This window comes from Pempheris klunzingeri, chromosome 13 (genome assembly GCF_042242105.1).
Source record: "Pempheris klunzingeri isolate RE-2024b chromosome 13, fPemKlu1.hap1, whole genome shotgun sequence".
NCBI lineage: Eukaryota > Metazoa > Chordata > Actinopteri > Acropomatiformes > Pempheridae > Pempheris > Pempheris klunzingeri.
The window spans coordinates 21,227,461-21,243,275 of record NC_092024.1 but is presented as its reverse complement, the minus strand read 5'-3'; the positions used below and the strand labels follow the sequence as shown (position 1 = coordinate 21,243,275).

At 41.9% G+C, this 15,815-nt stretch overlaps 1 protein-coding gene across 1 annotated transcript; it reads left to right on the top strand.

The window, feature by feature from the left end:
- The first annotated feature begins 906 nt into the window (after positions 1-906).
- On the top strand, positions 907-15,720 carry capn3a (calpain 3a, (p94)). Its single transcript, XM_070841689.1, has 21 exons — positions 907-1,293; positions 1,760-1,829; positions 3,024-3,142; positions 3,313-3,446; positions 3,957-4,125; positions 4,399-4,482; positions 4,785-4,879; positions 5,065-5,142; positions 5,443-5,603; positions 5,981-6,150; positions 7,271-7,282; positions 7,469-7,677; positions 9,945-9,981; positions 10,360-10,437; positions 10,692-10,749; positions 11,334-11,398; positions 11,809-11,877; positions 12,309-12,387; positions 13,025-13,141; positions 14,042-14,100; positions 14,749-15,720. The coding sequence occupies exons 1-21, from the start codon at positions 1,042-1,044 to the stop codon at positions 14,773-14,775; spliced, it is 2,142 nt and encodes a 713-aa protein (XP_070697790.1). The 5' UTR covers positions 907-1,041; the 3' UTR covers positions 14,776-15,720.
- Positions 15,721-15,815: the final 95 nt, after the last annotated feature.

Sequence of the window (15,815 nt, the reverse complement as noted above, 5' to 3'; positions counted from 1 at the left end):
TGTAACCATTTACGTAACAAAAGTTTTTAGTAGGAGGAAGAAAGCAGGAGGAGAAATGAGAGAAAAGATAATATATACATAGAGAAATAAGTGTTTCATCCCAAAAAATCAGGAAAACAAATGGATTTTAAGATGCTGTGTGTACTGATTTGGAATCTGTGAGACTTTACGGGAGGATATTTCATATATTTCAGAGCAGAGGAGCAGCACCAGCTGTAGGACTCTATAGTGATAAGACTGACATCAAACCTTTCTGCATATATTCTGGGTTTTCACACACATTAGATATTCTGTGTTTGTTTGATCACCAGAGTGTCGTTCATTCATCTGAAAGGAAAAGCCACCTGTGAAGCGGCACACAGACCATCAGGTCGGACTGAACGTTATGATCCCTTTACTGTCAGCCTCTCTCTAAGACAGGCTGATTTACTGTATACACACAGTATCTATCGGTGATCATCTACCTCCAAAACATTGTCTTTGATCTGAGCTATTATAGCCAGTGCTAAAAATGGAGGATACTCCTCTCCATAGCATTAGCCTGCTCTAGTTATGCTGAGACTGCTCAATGCTGAGCTCCATTGAGAATAGGTTTAAAGGGGTTGAATGCCTTCTGCTGAGGCAGGGCATCTACCGACCACTCTTTACATGCCCTCTGGCGCGGCCCGCTGGCCTTTGTGTCACCCAACAATGATGGCAGCACACACACCACAAGAGCACCACAGCCAGGGAGAGATCATTGTTCACTTCAGCCAATGGGGAAGCAACAAACAGACGTTTATGTGATGTGTGAGTTTCTGTGCATATGTGTGTGTGTATGTGCATGATAATGCAAAGGTGAATGCATGTGGAGTGAATGTGTCTTTCACACCGAGCTTTTGCATGTACTCTGTGACGAAGGGGAGGGGTACGTCACACAAAGAAAGAGCCAATCAGACATTAGCTGTTTGGATTTATGCCAGGGCTTTTAGGCTTGTAAGACTTTAGTACAAGTGGCAAAAGCCAGTTTTTAAAAAAAAAAAATAAGTCAGCTTAGACGAGATGCCCTATACGCCGTCTGGCTTTTTCTGTGACCGGTTGATCCGGGAACGAGAGAGGAGAGACGGGGAAGGGTCGCTGAACAAGCCCCTGCGCTTCAACGGCCAGGACTACACCGTCCTGAGACAGGAGTGCGCTCAGAGGAAGAGCCTGTTTGAGGATGACTCTTTCCCGGCCACTGTGGAGTCTTTGGGCTTCAAGGAGCTCGGACACAAGTCCAACAAGGTCAAGAACATCGTCTGGAAGAGGCCCAAGGTAGGAGGGGGGTTTTGACTGGGATTGGCACATGGAGAGACACGTTGATCGCAAAGTTAAATAAACGGGATGGATCACACATGTGGGAGGTGGGAAACCTGCACGGAAAACTAACTGCTGCTGTTGGATTTTACCTGGAGATGCAGATGGGAGGAAAATACTCCCCACCAGTCCTTCATGGATGGATTAGAAAATAAGTTACTGTATTGCAGCACAACCTTAAACTGTCATTACGCCTGTTTTCTATTTTTTTTGGCTTGGTGGCTCTAATGTAATGGCTGTTTTATTACTTATACATGTAGAGACGGCTTTAATTTATCCACACTCAGTGTTTACCAACATCTGTGCAGCATACAACACTCTCAATCTTTAGACTAAGACTAAATCAAATGTGTAGCTAATATGAGATTGATTATTGGTTCCTTTTTCACTGAAGCTAACCTCTTTTGTTTATTATTGTTTACAGGAAATCTGTGAGAACCCTCAGTTCATTGTTGGAGGAGCCAGTAGGACAGACATCTGCCAGGGAGATCTGGGTAAATCAAACCTCCTTTAACGATTAAGCCGCAGTCAGTCACACCTCAGCATCACTGTGTCAGCTCACATCGTCATTTTATTCATTTTGCGACGTGAAAGTTTGACTGAGAATGACAAGAGGGATTTAATTTAGATTTGAAGCAGCTTGTTTGACATTGTAATCAACTGAAATCAACCGCTTGTTCATGATAATGGGTTGAAATAACAAGAACAGCACATCAATGGACTGACAAAAGGAAGAAATCCACCTTAAAACTCTTCACCACTGTCCTGTCTGCTGTTTGGTGGGGCATCAACTGTTTCTGGGTGTTGCTGAAAGTCACTAACAAAATTACACAAAGCATGTTGGGGAAAAAAGTGGTTACAACAATAAATGACCTGTTTGGACCTCACATACAGTGTGAGGCTGTGTGCTATGTACTAGATGGAAGCGCTCTCAGTATATTCCACATTCACTCACACTCTGTATTCAGGCAGCTTTGGGGGTAACAGGGTAGCAAACATCCCATCGATCCCCCACGCACGGCCTCTCCGCCTGCAGCGGCCTCCCCATATTGTGCTTACTCTTTTGGAAGGGAATCCAACCAGCAGCACTTCTCATTGTTGTTCAGTTCAGACTGCAAATAAAGGGGACCAAAGGGACAAAGGTCCTGGCAGACACTGTTAACCGTTCCCTGTTGAAAACCTTACATTGTTTCTACCCGGCAGCTAACACCCCGTCACACACACCTGGACAATCAGAAAACACAAACGTCAGCACTCAGCGGCGGTCTTTTCCTCCGAAAGCAAAACAAAATATGTCCAGCAGAGAAGTTCCTGTGTTCCTGTTCCTTTGTTTTTGTGTTGAGTGAAATCACAATCGAACAGGTACACGCTCTTCACTGAGGCAGCTCTTGTCTTGTTGCACAAAGGAGAGGCGACGCATTTCCAACTGAATCCATACAGCAGGAATACGGAGAAAGTGAATATCAATCAGAATCTGCGCTTCAAACGTTCAAACAGTTCGGAGCTGCTGAACACATTGTCCTCACACATTAGACTCAATTATTCCACATTTTAAAATCATCTATAAGCTCACGAATAGATGAAATATGATATGTGACCGTCATGAAGATCTGCTTTGCTGCAATACAAGCAAAATTACATTAAAATGATATTAAGGTGAATGACATGAAATACTTTTCTGTGTTCAGGTGACTGCTGGTTGCTGGCTGCCATCGCCTGTCTCACCCTGAATGAGAAGCTTCTCTACCGAGTTGTTCCTCAGGAGCAAAGCTTCTCAGAGAGCTATGGCGGCATCTTCCACTTCCAGGTCAGGAGCCTCTACTTCCCATGTTTACCCACTAAGCCTCCATCCTTACATTCAGTCCTTCCTTTAGCATTTCATCCCTTTAAAATTTTTCCTTTGAAGATGAAGGAATGTAAATGGCTTCCCATCCTTTAAACAGTAATTCAGTATTGTTTCGTCCTTCTGTCCTTCAGTTCTGGCGTTACGGCGACTGGGTCGACGTCGTCATTGACGACCGCATCCCAACCTTCAACAACCAGCTGGTCTTCACTAAGTCCGCCGAGAGGAACGAGTTCTGGAGCGCCCTGCTGGAGAAGGCCTACGCCAAGTGAGTACTGAAGTGTTTCCCTGTGATGTGGACGCAGAGGAAGTTTCCTGGTAAAGGATTCTCCAAAAGTTTCCCCTCAGGCCGAAGAGCTCAGCTACAGTCTGGTACCACACGTAGCACTTTTATTTTATTGGACTGCAGATGATGACAGGTTGTAGCTGAAGTTTTCTTGAGACTACTGTACAGACAGTGGATGCATAGAAATACACTACTACTCTGGTTAGGGCTAAATCATAGGAACATTAAAAAAAAATCAAAGCCAAGATATAATATAGAATATAGAAATAGATACAGGACGAACTATATCTATATATGTTTTAATTGTATACTGTCCAAATTATTGGACAAATTGTATTTTGCTTTTTATTTTTCTGATGTTTTGATGGTTTGGTAACATTGTTTCTTAAACTGTCATTGCCAGTAAAGCCAAATAAAAAATAATAGCAGCACATAAACATTCACAATATGACACTGGGAACGTAACACCTGTGCTCTTCCCTCCCCGTCCAGGCTTCACGGCTCCTACGAGGCCCTGAAGGGTGGAAACACCACCGAGGCCATGGAGGACTTCACCGGTGGAGTCACTGAGTTCTACGAGATGAAGGAAGCTCCCAAAGAGCTCTACAAGATCATGAAGAAAGCTCTGGAGCGAGGCTCCCTCATGGGCTGCTCCATTGACGTGAGTCTGACATTTTTATGTAGGATCATGATTCCCAGGTTAATAACCAGAGCTTTTTTATCATCGTCTCACTGACCTCCTCTGGTTAAAAGTCTGAAGTCTGTTGCAGCTATAAACACATAAGTGATGTCAAACAACAGTAAAGTTAAGAGCATTACATTTAATGCTCGATGTGCTTATAATATTTCTTCCTTCAAGTGTATTCTACTTGTTTTTGTTCTAAACGGCTACAATATTTTATTTGATTTTATTTTATTCTATTTGTATCTACAGTCCCTGGTTCCTGCTCGTTTTGAGACTCGTACTGTGACGGGACTCGTGAAGGGTCACGCCTACTCTGTGACGGCAGTGGAGGAGGTAAAGCTGGTCGCTGATAGGAAAACGATATTGTGTGCTAAGTACTCGAATTGTGCCCGCACAGCTGCACTGCCAGTGTTAGTATGGCGTCACTGATGCTGTATTTCACTGCAAATTAACAGCAAAGTAACTCCTGCTGTGACAATTAATGTATGTGTTATAGTTGATGTCATATATTTGCATTATAATCCCACCGACTAAGAATTAAGAGTAAAACTATATAAAAAAACTGGTGGTAACTGCTGCTAATAATAAAACAGTAAATTAGATTAAATGTGAGAATCCCTGCTGTTTTCCTACAGTGTAAACCGTCTCACCACAAGGAGTCTAAAGTTCGTCTGGTGCGTCTCAGGAACCCGTGGGGTCAGGTGGAGTGGAACGGCCCCTGGAGTGACAAGTCAGTGTTTTACCGACTTTACTGATGATTAAATCTTTTATTTTCAGCCGTACTTTTCCATTACAGAGGAGCAAGAGTCTGATGGTGGTGCAGCAGTGATAACTGTGATGTCTTAAGAGTTATTTATTCTTATTCATAACAATATTAAGCTCAATTATTCAACATTTTTCTCTTTGTACCAACAGCTCTAAGGAGTGGACCACGCTGTCCAAGACTGAAAAAGAGAAGCTGCAGCACCAGAGCGCCGAGGACGGAGAGTTCTGGTAAGTTTTTACAGTTTTACTGCAGCTGTGAAATGTGGATCTAATTAACAAGACCTCAAGTCTTTTTAGTTTATAGAAAACAAACAGAAGGCGAGTAGCATTTACAAATAATCCATTAAAAGGCACTTATTGTAACACAGCTGTAAACTCACCAGTGTGAGTGTGCTGCCACATTAATGTTGTGAGCAAAGCACTTGACTCCTCAGTCAGAGTCTTACTGATGTGGAGACACAGTTGGGAGCTTTACTTGTGCTGCAGAGATATCAGCTGGATGTCCCGATCTCCTCTGTGCCTATCTAGGATGTCATTTGAGGACTTCAAGAAGAACTACACCAAGATCGAGATCTGTAACCTCACCCCCGACGCCCTGGAGGACGATAAGATTCACAAGTGGACGGTCTCTGTGAACGAGGGCCGCTGGGTGAGGGGCTGCTCTGCTGGCGGCTGCAGGAACTACCCAGGTACCCCAGCCATCTCTCAGGTGGTTTTAAAACCACAGACAGAAGAGCTTCGTCGCTCAGGGTGGACTCATTTATCAGTGTATTTAATTTATGCGCTGCCAGTTTAATATTTGACGATCTAATACGGAGAATCAAGTCTGGAAAACACACCACTCTATTATGTGAAGAAGTGTGTTCGTCCATGTAAAATGGCCATGTGTATATTGAAAGAGCCTGAATGTTTCCTTTTTGAGATGTTGTTTTGGATCTCTACTATTTATACCAATTATTATTAATTTATCACAATGTGGGAAAATGCTAAATTCAACAAATATAAATGAAAACAAAGAAAAAGCCAAATGATACACCTGTGAAAATCCTTTCTAAATGTCCTGCAGACACTTTCTGGACCAATCCTCAGTACCGCCTTCGTCTGCTGGAGGAGGATGATGATCCCGAGGACAACGAAGTGGGCTGCACCTTCGTGGTGGCTCTGATGCAGAAGAACAGGCGGAAAGAGCGCAAGATGGGAGCCAACCTCTTCACCATTGGATTCGCCATTTATGAGGTGTCCTCTTCTTATTCACCTTCAAAAGGCTGAGCAACAAACTTTGGTTTGCACAGAAACTTAAACATTAGTTAAGAATTCCTGAGAACATGCAGACATTTTTATTACATCAAGATTTTTGTCATGTTCATTAATTTAGAGGATTTTTTTTTTTAGCACGTTGAGGCATCAAATTATGTTTTAAGTTTCTCGTTCTTTCAACAACAAGATAAGATAAGACACAAGGTAAGATACGATGAGATAAGATAAGATTTATTAGTCCCACAGCGGGAACAGTACAGTGTTCCAGGAGCAAAAGTCAAGCATCAATAAAACGACAAACACTATGTGCAATATAAACAAACAATAGACAGAGTTGAAATTATAAGATTGCATGTAGGAGATATGGCTGAAATACAGACATTGCACATTGAAGTGACAATGCCTTATTATATTATATATATATATATATATATATATATATATACACACACACACACACACACACACACACACACACACACACACACACACACACACACACACATATATATATATGTATAGCTGTAACAGGCTGCCACTAGTGCAGCGCCATGTTGGAAACTATGATTGAAAACTGATTTTACAGGTACAATGTAATACAATGAACATTAAGAAAAAATACTGCTAAATGTACTACTACTACTAAATAATACTAAAAACCCCAAAACAACAACATATTGGTCAAGTGAATCGTAAAACAAGAGAATATGCTAAATGAGCCATAAGAAATGTTCTGACAGAGTGTCCATCAATGGTTTAGTGTTTCATTTGTCCTGCGATGTCTTTAATTTAGCTGTGTTACTAATCACAGAGGCTCAGACAGATTCAGACTTCCCAGATGACCCCTTCAGGTTTAACAGCATCATGAAGGACAAATCATTTGGGGCAAAAACAGTTTTCTCCTCCGTACTAATAAGGATACAAAGGCACTACTGTCCTTTGTTTTCCTCTTAGTTATCTGATGACCTGGTGGCTCTGCACACAGTGTAAATGCCATGTTTTTAACAGCATTAATAACTTTGACGTCACAGAGGAAATGAGCTTTTAATTCTCTTCCTTAAATGACACAAACACTAATGTTGCCTCTGTCTCTCTACAGGTGCCGAAGGAGGTAAGGAAGGTGGAAAAGACGCTCTCACAGTGGAGCAGCAGTCTGCAAGTTTGATTGCACCCCACACTGTTTGTTTTGATACCCATGTTTACGATTTTTACCATCATCACGTCATTTGGTTTCGCTTTTTTATGCATACGAGTGTTAAAACGGATTTCCCCCCCGTGCCACTCCCTCCGCCTCCAGATGCACGGGAACAAGCAGCACATGCAGAAAGACTTCTTCCTCTTCAACTCCTCCAAAGCTCGCTGCAAGTCCTACATCAACCTGCGCGAGGTGACCCAGCGTTTCCGCCTGTCGCCCGGGGAGTACGTCATCGTTCCCTCCACGTACGAGCCGCACCAGGAGGGGGAGTTCATCCTGCGAGTCTTCTCTGAAAAGAGGAACACTTCAGAGTGAGTGGGTGAGGGCGATCAGGGTGGCGAGCTGGGTAAGACGAGGGAAAGGGCACGTCGTTTTCTCCCTGTTAGAATGATATGGTCACAGGTAGATATGTTTGTTAGTAGATGATTGATGTTGATTCTGTGTTTCTTAGTAGGGCTGGGTATTGAAATACAACGCATGTCCAAACTATATTAGTTTTTAGCACTGATAGGGTTTTTTTTCATTAGAGGATATTGAGAGGCATTTTTCTTCAGAGATGATAACGTTTGAGAAACCAAGTTGTGATTTCCACCTTACAAGGGTTTGCCCCACTGGATAGAGACTGCAAATCACAATTATTTTTGATCTGTCAGTCATTTTCTCATTTACTCAGAAGATAATGAAAAATGTCCAGCGCAATTCCCCAGTCGAAGGTGACGTCGTCAAACGTCTTGATTTGTACAAACAAGAGTTAAAAACTTCTACATATTCATTTCACGTTCATGTAAGACAAAGAAAAGCAGCAAATATTCTCATTTGGGAAGCTGGAACCACCAAATGTTTGGCACTTTTGTTTAGAATCTGATGATTGCTGATTAATTTTTGGTAATTCAATGATTTAGTCGTGTCACACCTGATGCTGTTAAAAGCTCCCAGTAAACTTTGTCATCTATTGAGCGATCAAAACAGCTGCAAAGTTTTGATTCCTGTTTGAATCAAAACAAAGTTAATTACTCTATCTACTCTGGATCTGGGCTGAAAATTAGATTTTATCTAATATAATCACATTTTAAAAGGAGATTCAACAGTGTTGTGAGTCTTTGTGAGGCAGAAACCACAACTCACTAATAGTCTCAGGTCACAGATAGATTGATTAATGAATAACACTTTGTTTAGCACTATAAGAATCCCAGGAGCAACTTTAGTGAATCTTAATAAAATAAAAATATTGTCAGTATAAATATACCCAGCCCTACTTGTCACTATTTAAAGCAGCAGGAATGATTTAGGATAGAAAATACCCAGTTAAGGGTTATTAATCCTCCCTCCATGTGTGTATTTCAGTGCGGGTTTGTGTGTTTGCTAATGTGGGAGGGGTTTTGTCGGGGGGCTTGGTGGGGTGGGGGGGGACACAAACCACCAAGAACAAACAATTTTAACGGCGATTTGATTTGTAGAACTGGAAGAAATCGGCCCCAGTTCGAAGCTGTTATGGAATCTTTTTTAGGACAAGCGACTTCAGATTCGGGCACGCTCCGGTAAACTCTCAAAGTGTTCAATACTGCATATTCAATCCCCCCATCCCGCCCCCACCAGAGGACCAGACAGCACGCAGAGGCGGCCTGCACTCTGATGGACCGGGACCTGGCTGAGAATCAGGCTGTGGGACAGATGTGCACAGCAAAGAGCTCACTGTGACGGGCTTGAGTTTCCAAACATGGCTGTAGATGGAACAGTTTTTGCAAATAGTCCAATATTAATACATTAGTTTTAACCCACTTGAACACCAGACGGACGTGGGCCATCACATTTATTAAGTGGCAAACTTACTTTAAAGGTCCCATATTCTGCTCACGCTACGACAACAGGTTTACCTGGTTTCATTTTCAAAAAGCACGTTACAGACGTGGCTGCTGCAGCTCTGTTTTAGAGGAACAGAGCAGCCTGTGTGCTACTGAGAGCTGGTGTTAGTGAGGAAACAACAACAACGAGGTGGAATCAGCAGGTTTTCAGCGGTCGGAGACAGTCGGCCTGCTGAAGGTCACATGATCGACTGATCCCCTTATTACGTCATAAGCGGAGCCAAATCCACACGGTTTGTTTTCACACACATTTACTGAAAGACGGAGCAGGAGAAAGAGAGACAGGATGGTCTTTCTATATAGTTTGTCTGCCTTCAGGCACACTGGGGACACACATTTGTGTTGAAACGACATTAAAAAGTGAATTTTGCATAATATGGGACCTTTAACCTCATCTAACACAAAGTGTAAGATCAAGAAAAAGACGCTTTCCACAACCAAGATTACTCAAAAAGGAAGCAACAGGTGGTACTAAACTATCAGACTTTATTCACAGCTTCATTGAGAGTTTTTCAGTCCAATGTGAGTATGGGACTTTAGCAATGGTGACGAATTAGAAGTCTGTTTAAGTGTCCAGCTCAGGATTTCAGGCTTATTTAACTTTCTGTCTAATAACATGACTGACTGTAGTAAAGCAAACGAGTGCGCAGGCTTGTTTGGTCCACATGAGATGTTGTTGTCACCATCGTGACTGCTGTTTGTTCGTCTTCACTCAGGGAGATAGAGAACAGGATCGAGGCCGATCATCCAGTGGTAAGTGGCTTTGCGGAATTAGGAGGCTTCATTTTTCTTTGAGTGACTGAATGATAACGATCTCCTCTTAAACAGCTTCATTTTTTATGTGTTGTAGTTTTTCCTATTTGCATACAAGCCACAGGAAATAGTGTAACATTGTTCTGTGTTCTAGATAATGTGCGTTAAAGCTTAAAGTAAATCTTCTCCGTCAGCATGTTCATCACACATCACTTGTCCTAATAAGGATAAATAATATAAACTAAGTTCCTAATGCATGAAGGTAGTTACACACTGATTCTGAGGTTTGTCACCTTTGATCTCCACATTTTCTCCCGTCAAATCTTCTCCCTCTTGTGTCTTTATCTCCTTCTGTGCTGTGACTCTGTGATGGTTCAGCCGGCGCCGGCCTCAGCGGGGGAAGAGAGCGAGGAGGACCAGCAGTTCAGGACTATTTTTCAGGAGATAGCTGGCGATGTGAGTATATAGTACAGAAAGACGAGGAGAGGGGAACTGAAGAGACTTACAGATGAAAAATAACAATTGTTTTATTTAGTCCTAATTACGAACATAGTCCTCGTGTGTTTTTGTGTTTTCTGCTGACAGCTGAAGACATGAACTTATTATCTTTGTGTAAATATTTGTATGGGAGTTGGGAATTAAGTCAAATTTTAATGGTTGTCTCCTGTCTTCTTCTACCACTGCTTTCTCCGCTCTGGTGTCTCTCACAGGACATGGAAATCACAGCCAACGAGCTGAAAAACGTCCTCAACAGAGTGATCACCAAACGTGAGTCCAATTAGATCAACTCAGCCGTTCGCTTTCAAAGTGTCGCCGCTACTTTAACGCTCAGTTTAAGCTCCTGTCCATTATTTTAAATCACAAAGGGCTTCACTTCAGCACACGGCACAAACTAAAGATGAAGTGAGGAACTTATATCAGAAACCAGAGCTGAGCAGCAGCATTTTTTATCGCAGATGTAGTGCACAAGTACATCGATACTGAAACCGATTTAGACTTTAAAATACACACAGCTCACAGACACATTATTTTATAAAGGAACTCCTCAATTAAATATTATCAGTGACATGCCAAAATAAGTTCTTTCAACCAAAATTGTACTGAAATTATGTTGCCTACTGCAGCTTTAAGTCTTAATATTTTCTCAATGGAGCAAATAATAATGTTCAGAATTTCCTGTCTGATATTAGAAGTTAAATTAGTCTTAAGACTTTATTTTTATCGGTTAGAAAATGAGTTTTGAAAGCCTAAAATGTGTCTTTCACCCAATCAGCTGTCTATAGATGTAATTTGGTAATTCTGTCTTTATCTTTTGTCCTCTAAGTCTTTCACTGCCCTGTGTCTCCCCCCAGATAAGGACCTGAACACAGAGGGCTTCAGCCTGGAGAGCTGCAGGAGCATGATTGCTCTGATGGACGTATCCTTTGTATCGAGTGCATCGGGCTGGCTGTGTTGTCTGTAGGAGGCACACCCTGCCGAGACCCATGGCGGGGTCTGTGATGGACGCTCACAGGGCCTAGTCCTCATTTCCCAGCGGTATTTGCAGAGTGCGTATTGACTCCTGACAATCCGCTGCTGTAGCGGCAAAGCGGGACGTGATGAGCTGATGGAGAACACGGTCCACTTGACACGGTGGCGTAAAAACAAAGCCTGCGGTCTTTTTGTGGGAGAGCCGGTGTTGCTGCAGGTGCAACACTGACGTGATGTTTTTAATTGAAATGTCAGTTTTAGCCCCGTAGAGCAGTAGTGGAACACAGAGCCAGTTGTTTTATGAGTGGACATCGATTAATATGTCACATGATTGTGGTCTTAACTGCTTCTGTTCAGATGGATGGGACAGGTAGACTCAATCTTCAGGAGTTTAGACATCTGTGGAATAAGATTAAACAGTGGCAGGTGGGTGTCCAGGTCCCCCCCCTCTCATTTTATGTAATATTTCTCTCCTCTTTTGTTCCCTGTATTTCCTCATAGTTAAACTTTCTGCAAGCAGTAAGTTAATCAGACTAATGATTATTTTCATTGTTGATTAATCAGTCATTTATTTTCTCAATTAATCAATTATTTGTTTGGTCTGTAAAATATCAGAAAATGGTGAAAACTGTTCTCCAAAGCCCAAAAATATTCAGTTTACTGTCACAGAGGAGGAAAGAAACCAGAAAATATTCACTTTTAAGAAGCTGGAATCAGACAATTTAGACTTTTCTTTTATTGTTAAAGACACAAACTGATTAATCAGTCATCAAACTAGTTGGTGATTAATTTGATTAATCATTGCAGCTCTTCCCAGCAGGATTATCTCCATCACATTCACACTTTCTCTCTTTCAGGGAATCTTTAAGCACTATAACGCCGACCAGTCCGGTAGCATCAACAGCTACGAGATGAGGAATGCCGTCAACGATGCAGGTGATAACTCTCACAGAAAAATGACTACTTTCAGTTCAAAACAACAGATAGTTTGCATCCACATAGATATTTGGGTTTTTTTTGCCCTGCTTTTAAGACGTCTGTGTCCTGCTGTAGTTCTAATACAACAGAGCTCAATAGAGTTTAGTTTTTTGTGCTCAGAGCTTTATCCAGAGTAACAAGGAGTTTCAGATTGAAATATTGCTTAAAACTATAACTATAGAACTAATATGCTTACAATGTAATGTGTAATATTGGTGAACTGATCCTTTAAGGTTGTTGTTTACATGATCATTCATTCAAAGCATTTTAAAGTGACACAGATTTTCCAGCTGCTTTAATCAAATTTGTGAAATGATTTTTAATGCTCTATTTTCACTTTGGAGCGTTTATGCTCCAGTAAACCAATAAATCCATTTGAATTTGATCCCTAAAATATGTTTACAATCTTTAAAAGCTAATTTGTTTGATGTTTTATTTGTATTTAGAAATCGTGATAGTGACTCGTATCCTCTTTGGTGTGAACGTGCTGTTTGTAGGCAGTAGGATTAATTCAGTCTGTGCCGCAGATGAACTCACAGCTTGAACTCATCCTCTTCTTGTCACTGTACAGTCATGTGTCTTGTGTCCCGCTCAGGCTTCCGTCTCAACAACCAGCTGTACGACATCATCACCATGCGCTACGCAAACGAGAACATGAACATCGACTTCGACAGCTTCATCAGCTGTCTGGTTCGGCTCGAAGCCATGTTCAGTAAGTCGGTCCCTCGGCCCGCAGAAAGCCTTTGTGTTGTCGGTATTTTACCTGTTGTGTCTTTGACCTTGATGTGCATTTGGCGTATCACTTATTTACTTCACAATATCAGTCTCTCCTACTAAAAACTAAATCAGAGTTTGACTTTCCACTGCTCTCATGTTCTTCAGAACAACAAAGCTGGACAAAGTAAATGCCACATTTGACTTAAGCATAAACTTTTAACCTCTACACACCATGTAAATATGTGTATAGTAAGTATAGATGGAAAAACAAGGACAACAAATTGTAAAGAAAACATCATCCCACATTTAGTCCAGCATCAGGTTCCATTATATACATGACATAGATAGATATATACAGTGTGTTCAGCATGTGTAGATTCATATTTGACAGTAATGGTTTTATTTACTGTGTTTTATGAACTGCAAAGAATAAACTCTAGAATAAGTAGGTGCAGTGTAACGGGGCTGTTGCTCAGGGATTGTTTGTGATCTGTAGCATCGCCGGAGGGGAGGAGTTGGAACAGGTTGTGTTCCCCTTGTAGATTCAGACACATTCAGATGTGCACAGATGGATTTCTAGCGTCAGGGCCAGATGTTTGTCTTCCTGGAAGCTGAGAAATTATAATCCTAGGAGGGAAACACAGCCATCAACAAGTATGTTCACAGAGAGAGACCTATTCCCTTTTGCCAAAACCCTTGAGCTTTTGAGCAATTACTCCTCCTGCAGCTGCTATCAGAGGAAAACAAGGTGACCTGTGTGTAGTTATCATGATTGTGGTTCCCCCCAAACAACGTGTTTGTGTCACATTTAATAGTTTGGTGTCCTTGCTGGGCTCTTACTGGGCGCTCAGGTTGAATCAGAGGTTAAGTGTTTTGTGTGTCTTTCTCCCTCTAGGGGCGTTCCAGGCCTTTGATCAGGATGGAGATGGTACAATCAGACTCAGTGTCCTGGAGGTAAGAGCTACGTAAACTGCTGCCTGCGCTCCACAGCCTGTGGATTAGATGTTCTTCCTTTGGGTTGCAGATGTGGCCTCTGACTACATCTGTTACTATAGAAGTGCATCTAAAGGAAGCATCAACATTCAACTCAACCTCTTAACGTTGTCCTGAAGGTTTTGTTCTACAAGATCTTGTGTAAAAGAACATCTGATGCAGGGGCTGGGGGTCACAAGATGATTACAGGGGAAGGAAATAAGAAAAAAACGACCTTCAGCAACACAAAATTGTCATTTTTTTCTTCTAGTCTTTGCTATTTTGTATGTCAGTGCTTTTCTTTTAGATTAATGAGCAACAGGCTGAGATCCTCTGTTGTGTACAATACTATATAAAAATCAGCAATCACTGTTGTAACCAACACTGCTGATATTATTTCTGTAGGAGGAGAAGCATATGTATAAAACTATTGTTGCTTCACAACATAGATTAACTATTTTTTGGTAAAAAAAAAATGAATGTGTTGCTCCTGAGGAGTCACTTTTGAAAGGTAGTCTGTTGTACAATTGTGCATCCAGGTGCAAAAAATGTAAATGAAGTGAAAAATGCCGACTATAAGGAGGCACATCAACCACAATTACTGACCCTTCTCCTTCTCTTCGCCTGCAGTGGCTCCAGTTGACCATGTACGCTTAGAAAGGCCCATCTTCTTCCAGGTGAGCTCCACTCCACACGAGGACCAGACCTGCCAGCCTTTACCTCAATATTCAGTGTGCCCGATCGTCGTTAGCTCTCATCCACTTCACCTCCAGCCTTCCCTCCCTCAGTGCCAACAGCTCTGCTATTTCTACTCCAAAATGTTCAACACGCTTCTTCCATTTTATCTTTCCAGTTTCATCTTCCTAGTTCCCTCTATCTAGGTCTCAGGCCTTTTGCATTTCTCTATCTGCTCGTCCTACCATTATCATCGAAATATCAGTCTCTCCTTTCAGCCATTAGCCTTTTTTTGAAACCCTCACGTAACACTTTTACGGTACTTTTCTCAGGCATAACACACACACAACCTCTTTTTTTCTGTCACAATACCTCACAGAGCTCCCTCCCTCCACCACCCCTCATGTTATTTTCTTCTTCTGTTATCAACCTGAGCAGCAAGGGCATTTTTCCTGTATTCATGCCAGTGAACTGGGCTCTCTGCTGGACAGTGAATAAATTTATGAATCAGTCCTACACCTGTTATATTTCTGATGATACAACCATCAGCTTCTATAGGCTTCCTGAGCAAATATCACTCTCTATGTGAATAAAACTGTCTTGCTGGAATTTTTGTGGGCCCCAAGAGCGAGCCACATTTCACCCAACTAGTGACTGTGCTCCAGTCTGATGGATAGCGCCCCCTGCTGGACAAACTCAGGCTTCTTTTGTTCATCTCAGCTCCAGCCGACAGGAAGTCTCCCCGCCCTCCTCCCCACTACCCCCTCCGACATCTGTCCAGTCTGCCAGTCTTTCAGCTCCTCATGGATGAGACCCAAGAACAAAACTGTGGAGCTGAAGAGTTTTTACTTAAACACCGACGTTCGAGGTTCAAATATGAATTTGAAAGAATATGGCTAATGGGTTGGACTGCAGCTTTTTGTGATTTTTTTTCTTCCCTTTTAAGGCTTTGGTCAAATGAGTGTACTGCATTTTTAACCATTTTAACCAAATAAATAAATGTGTAGTTATTGGTTTGACTG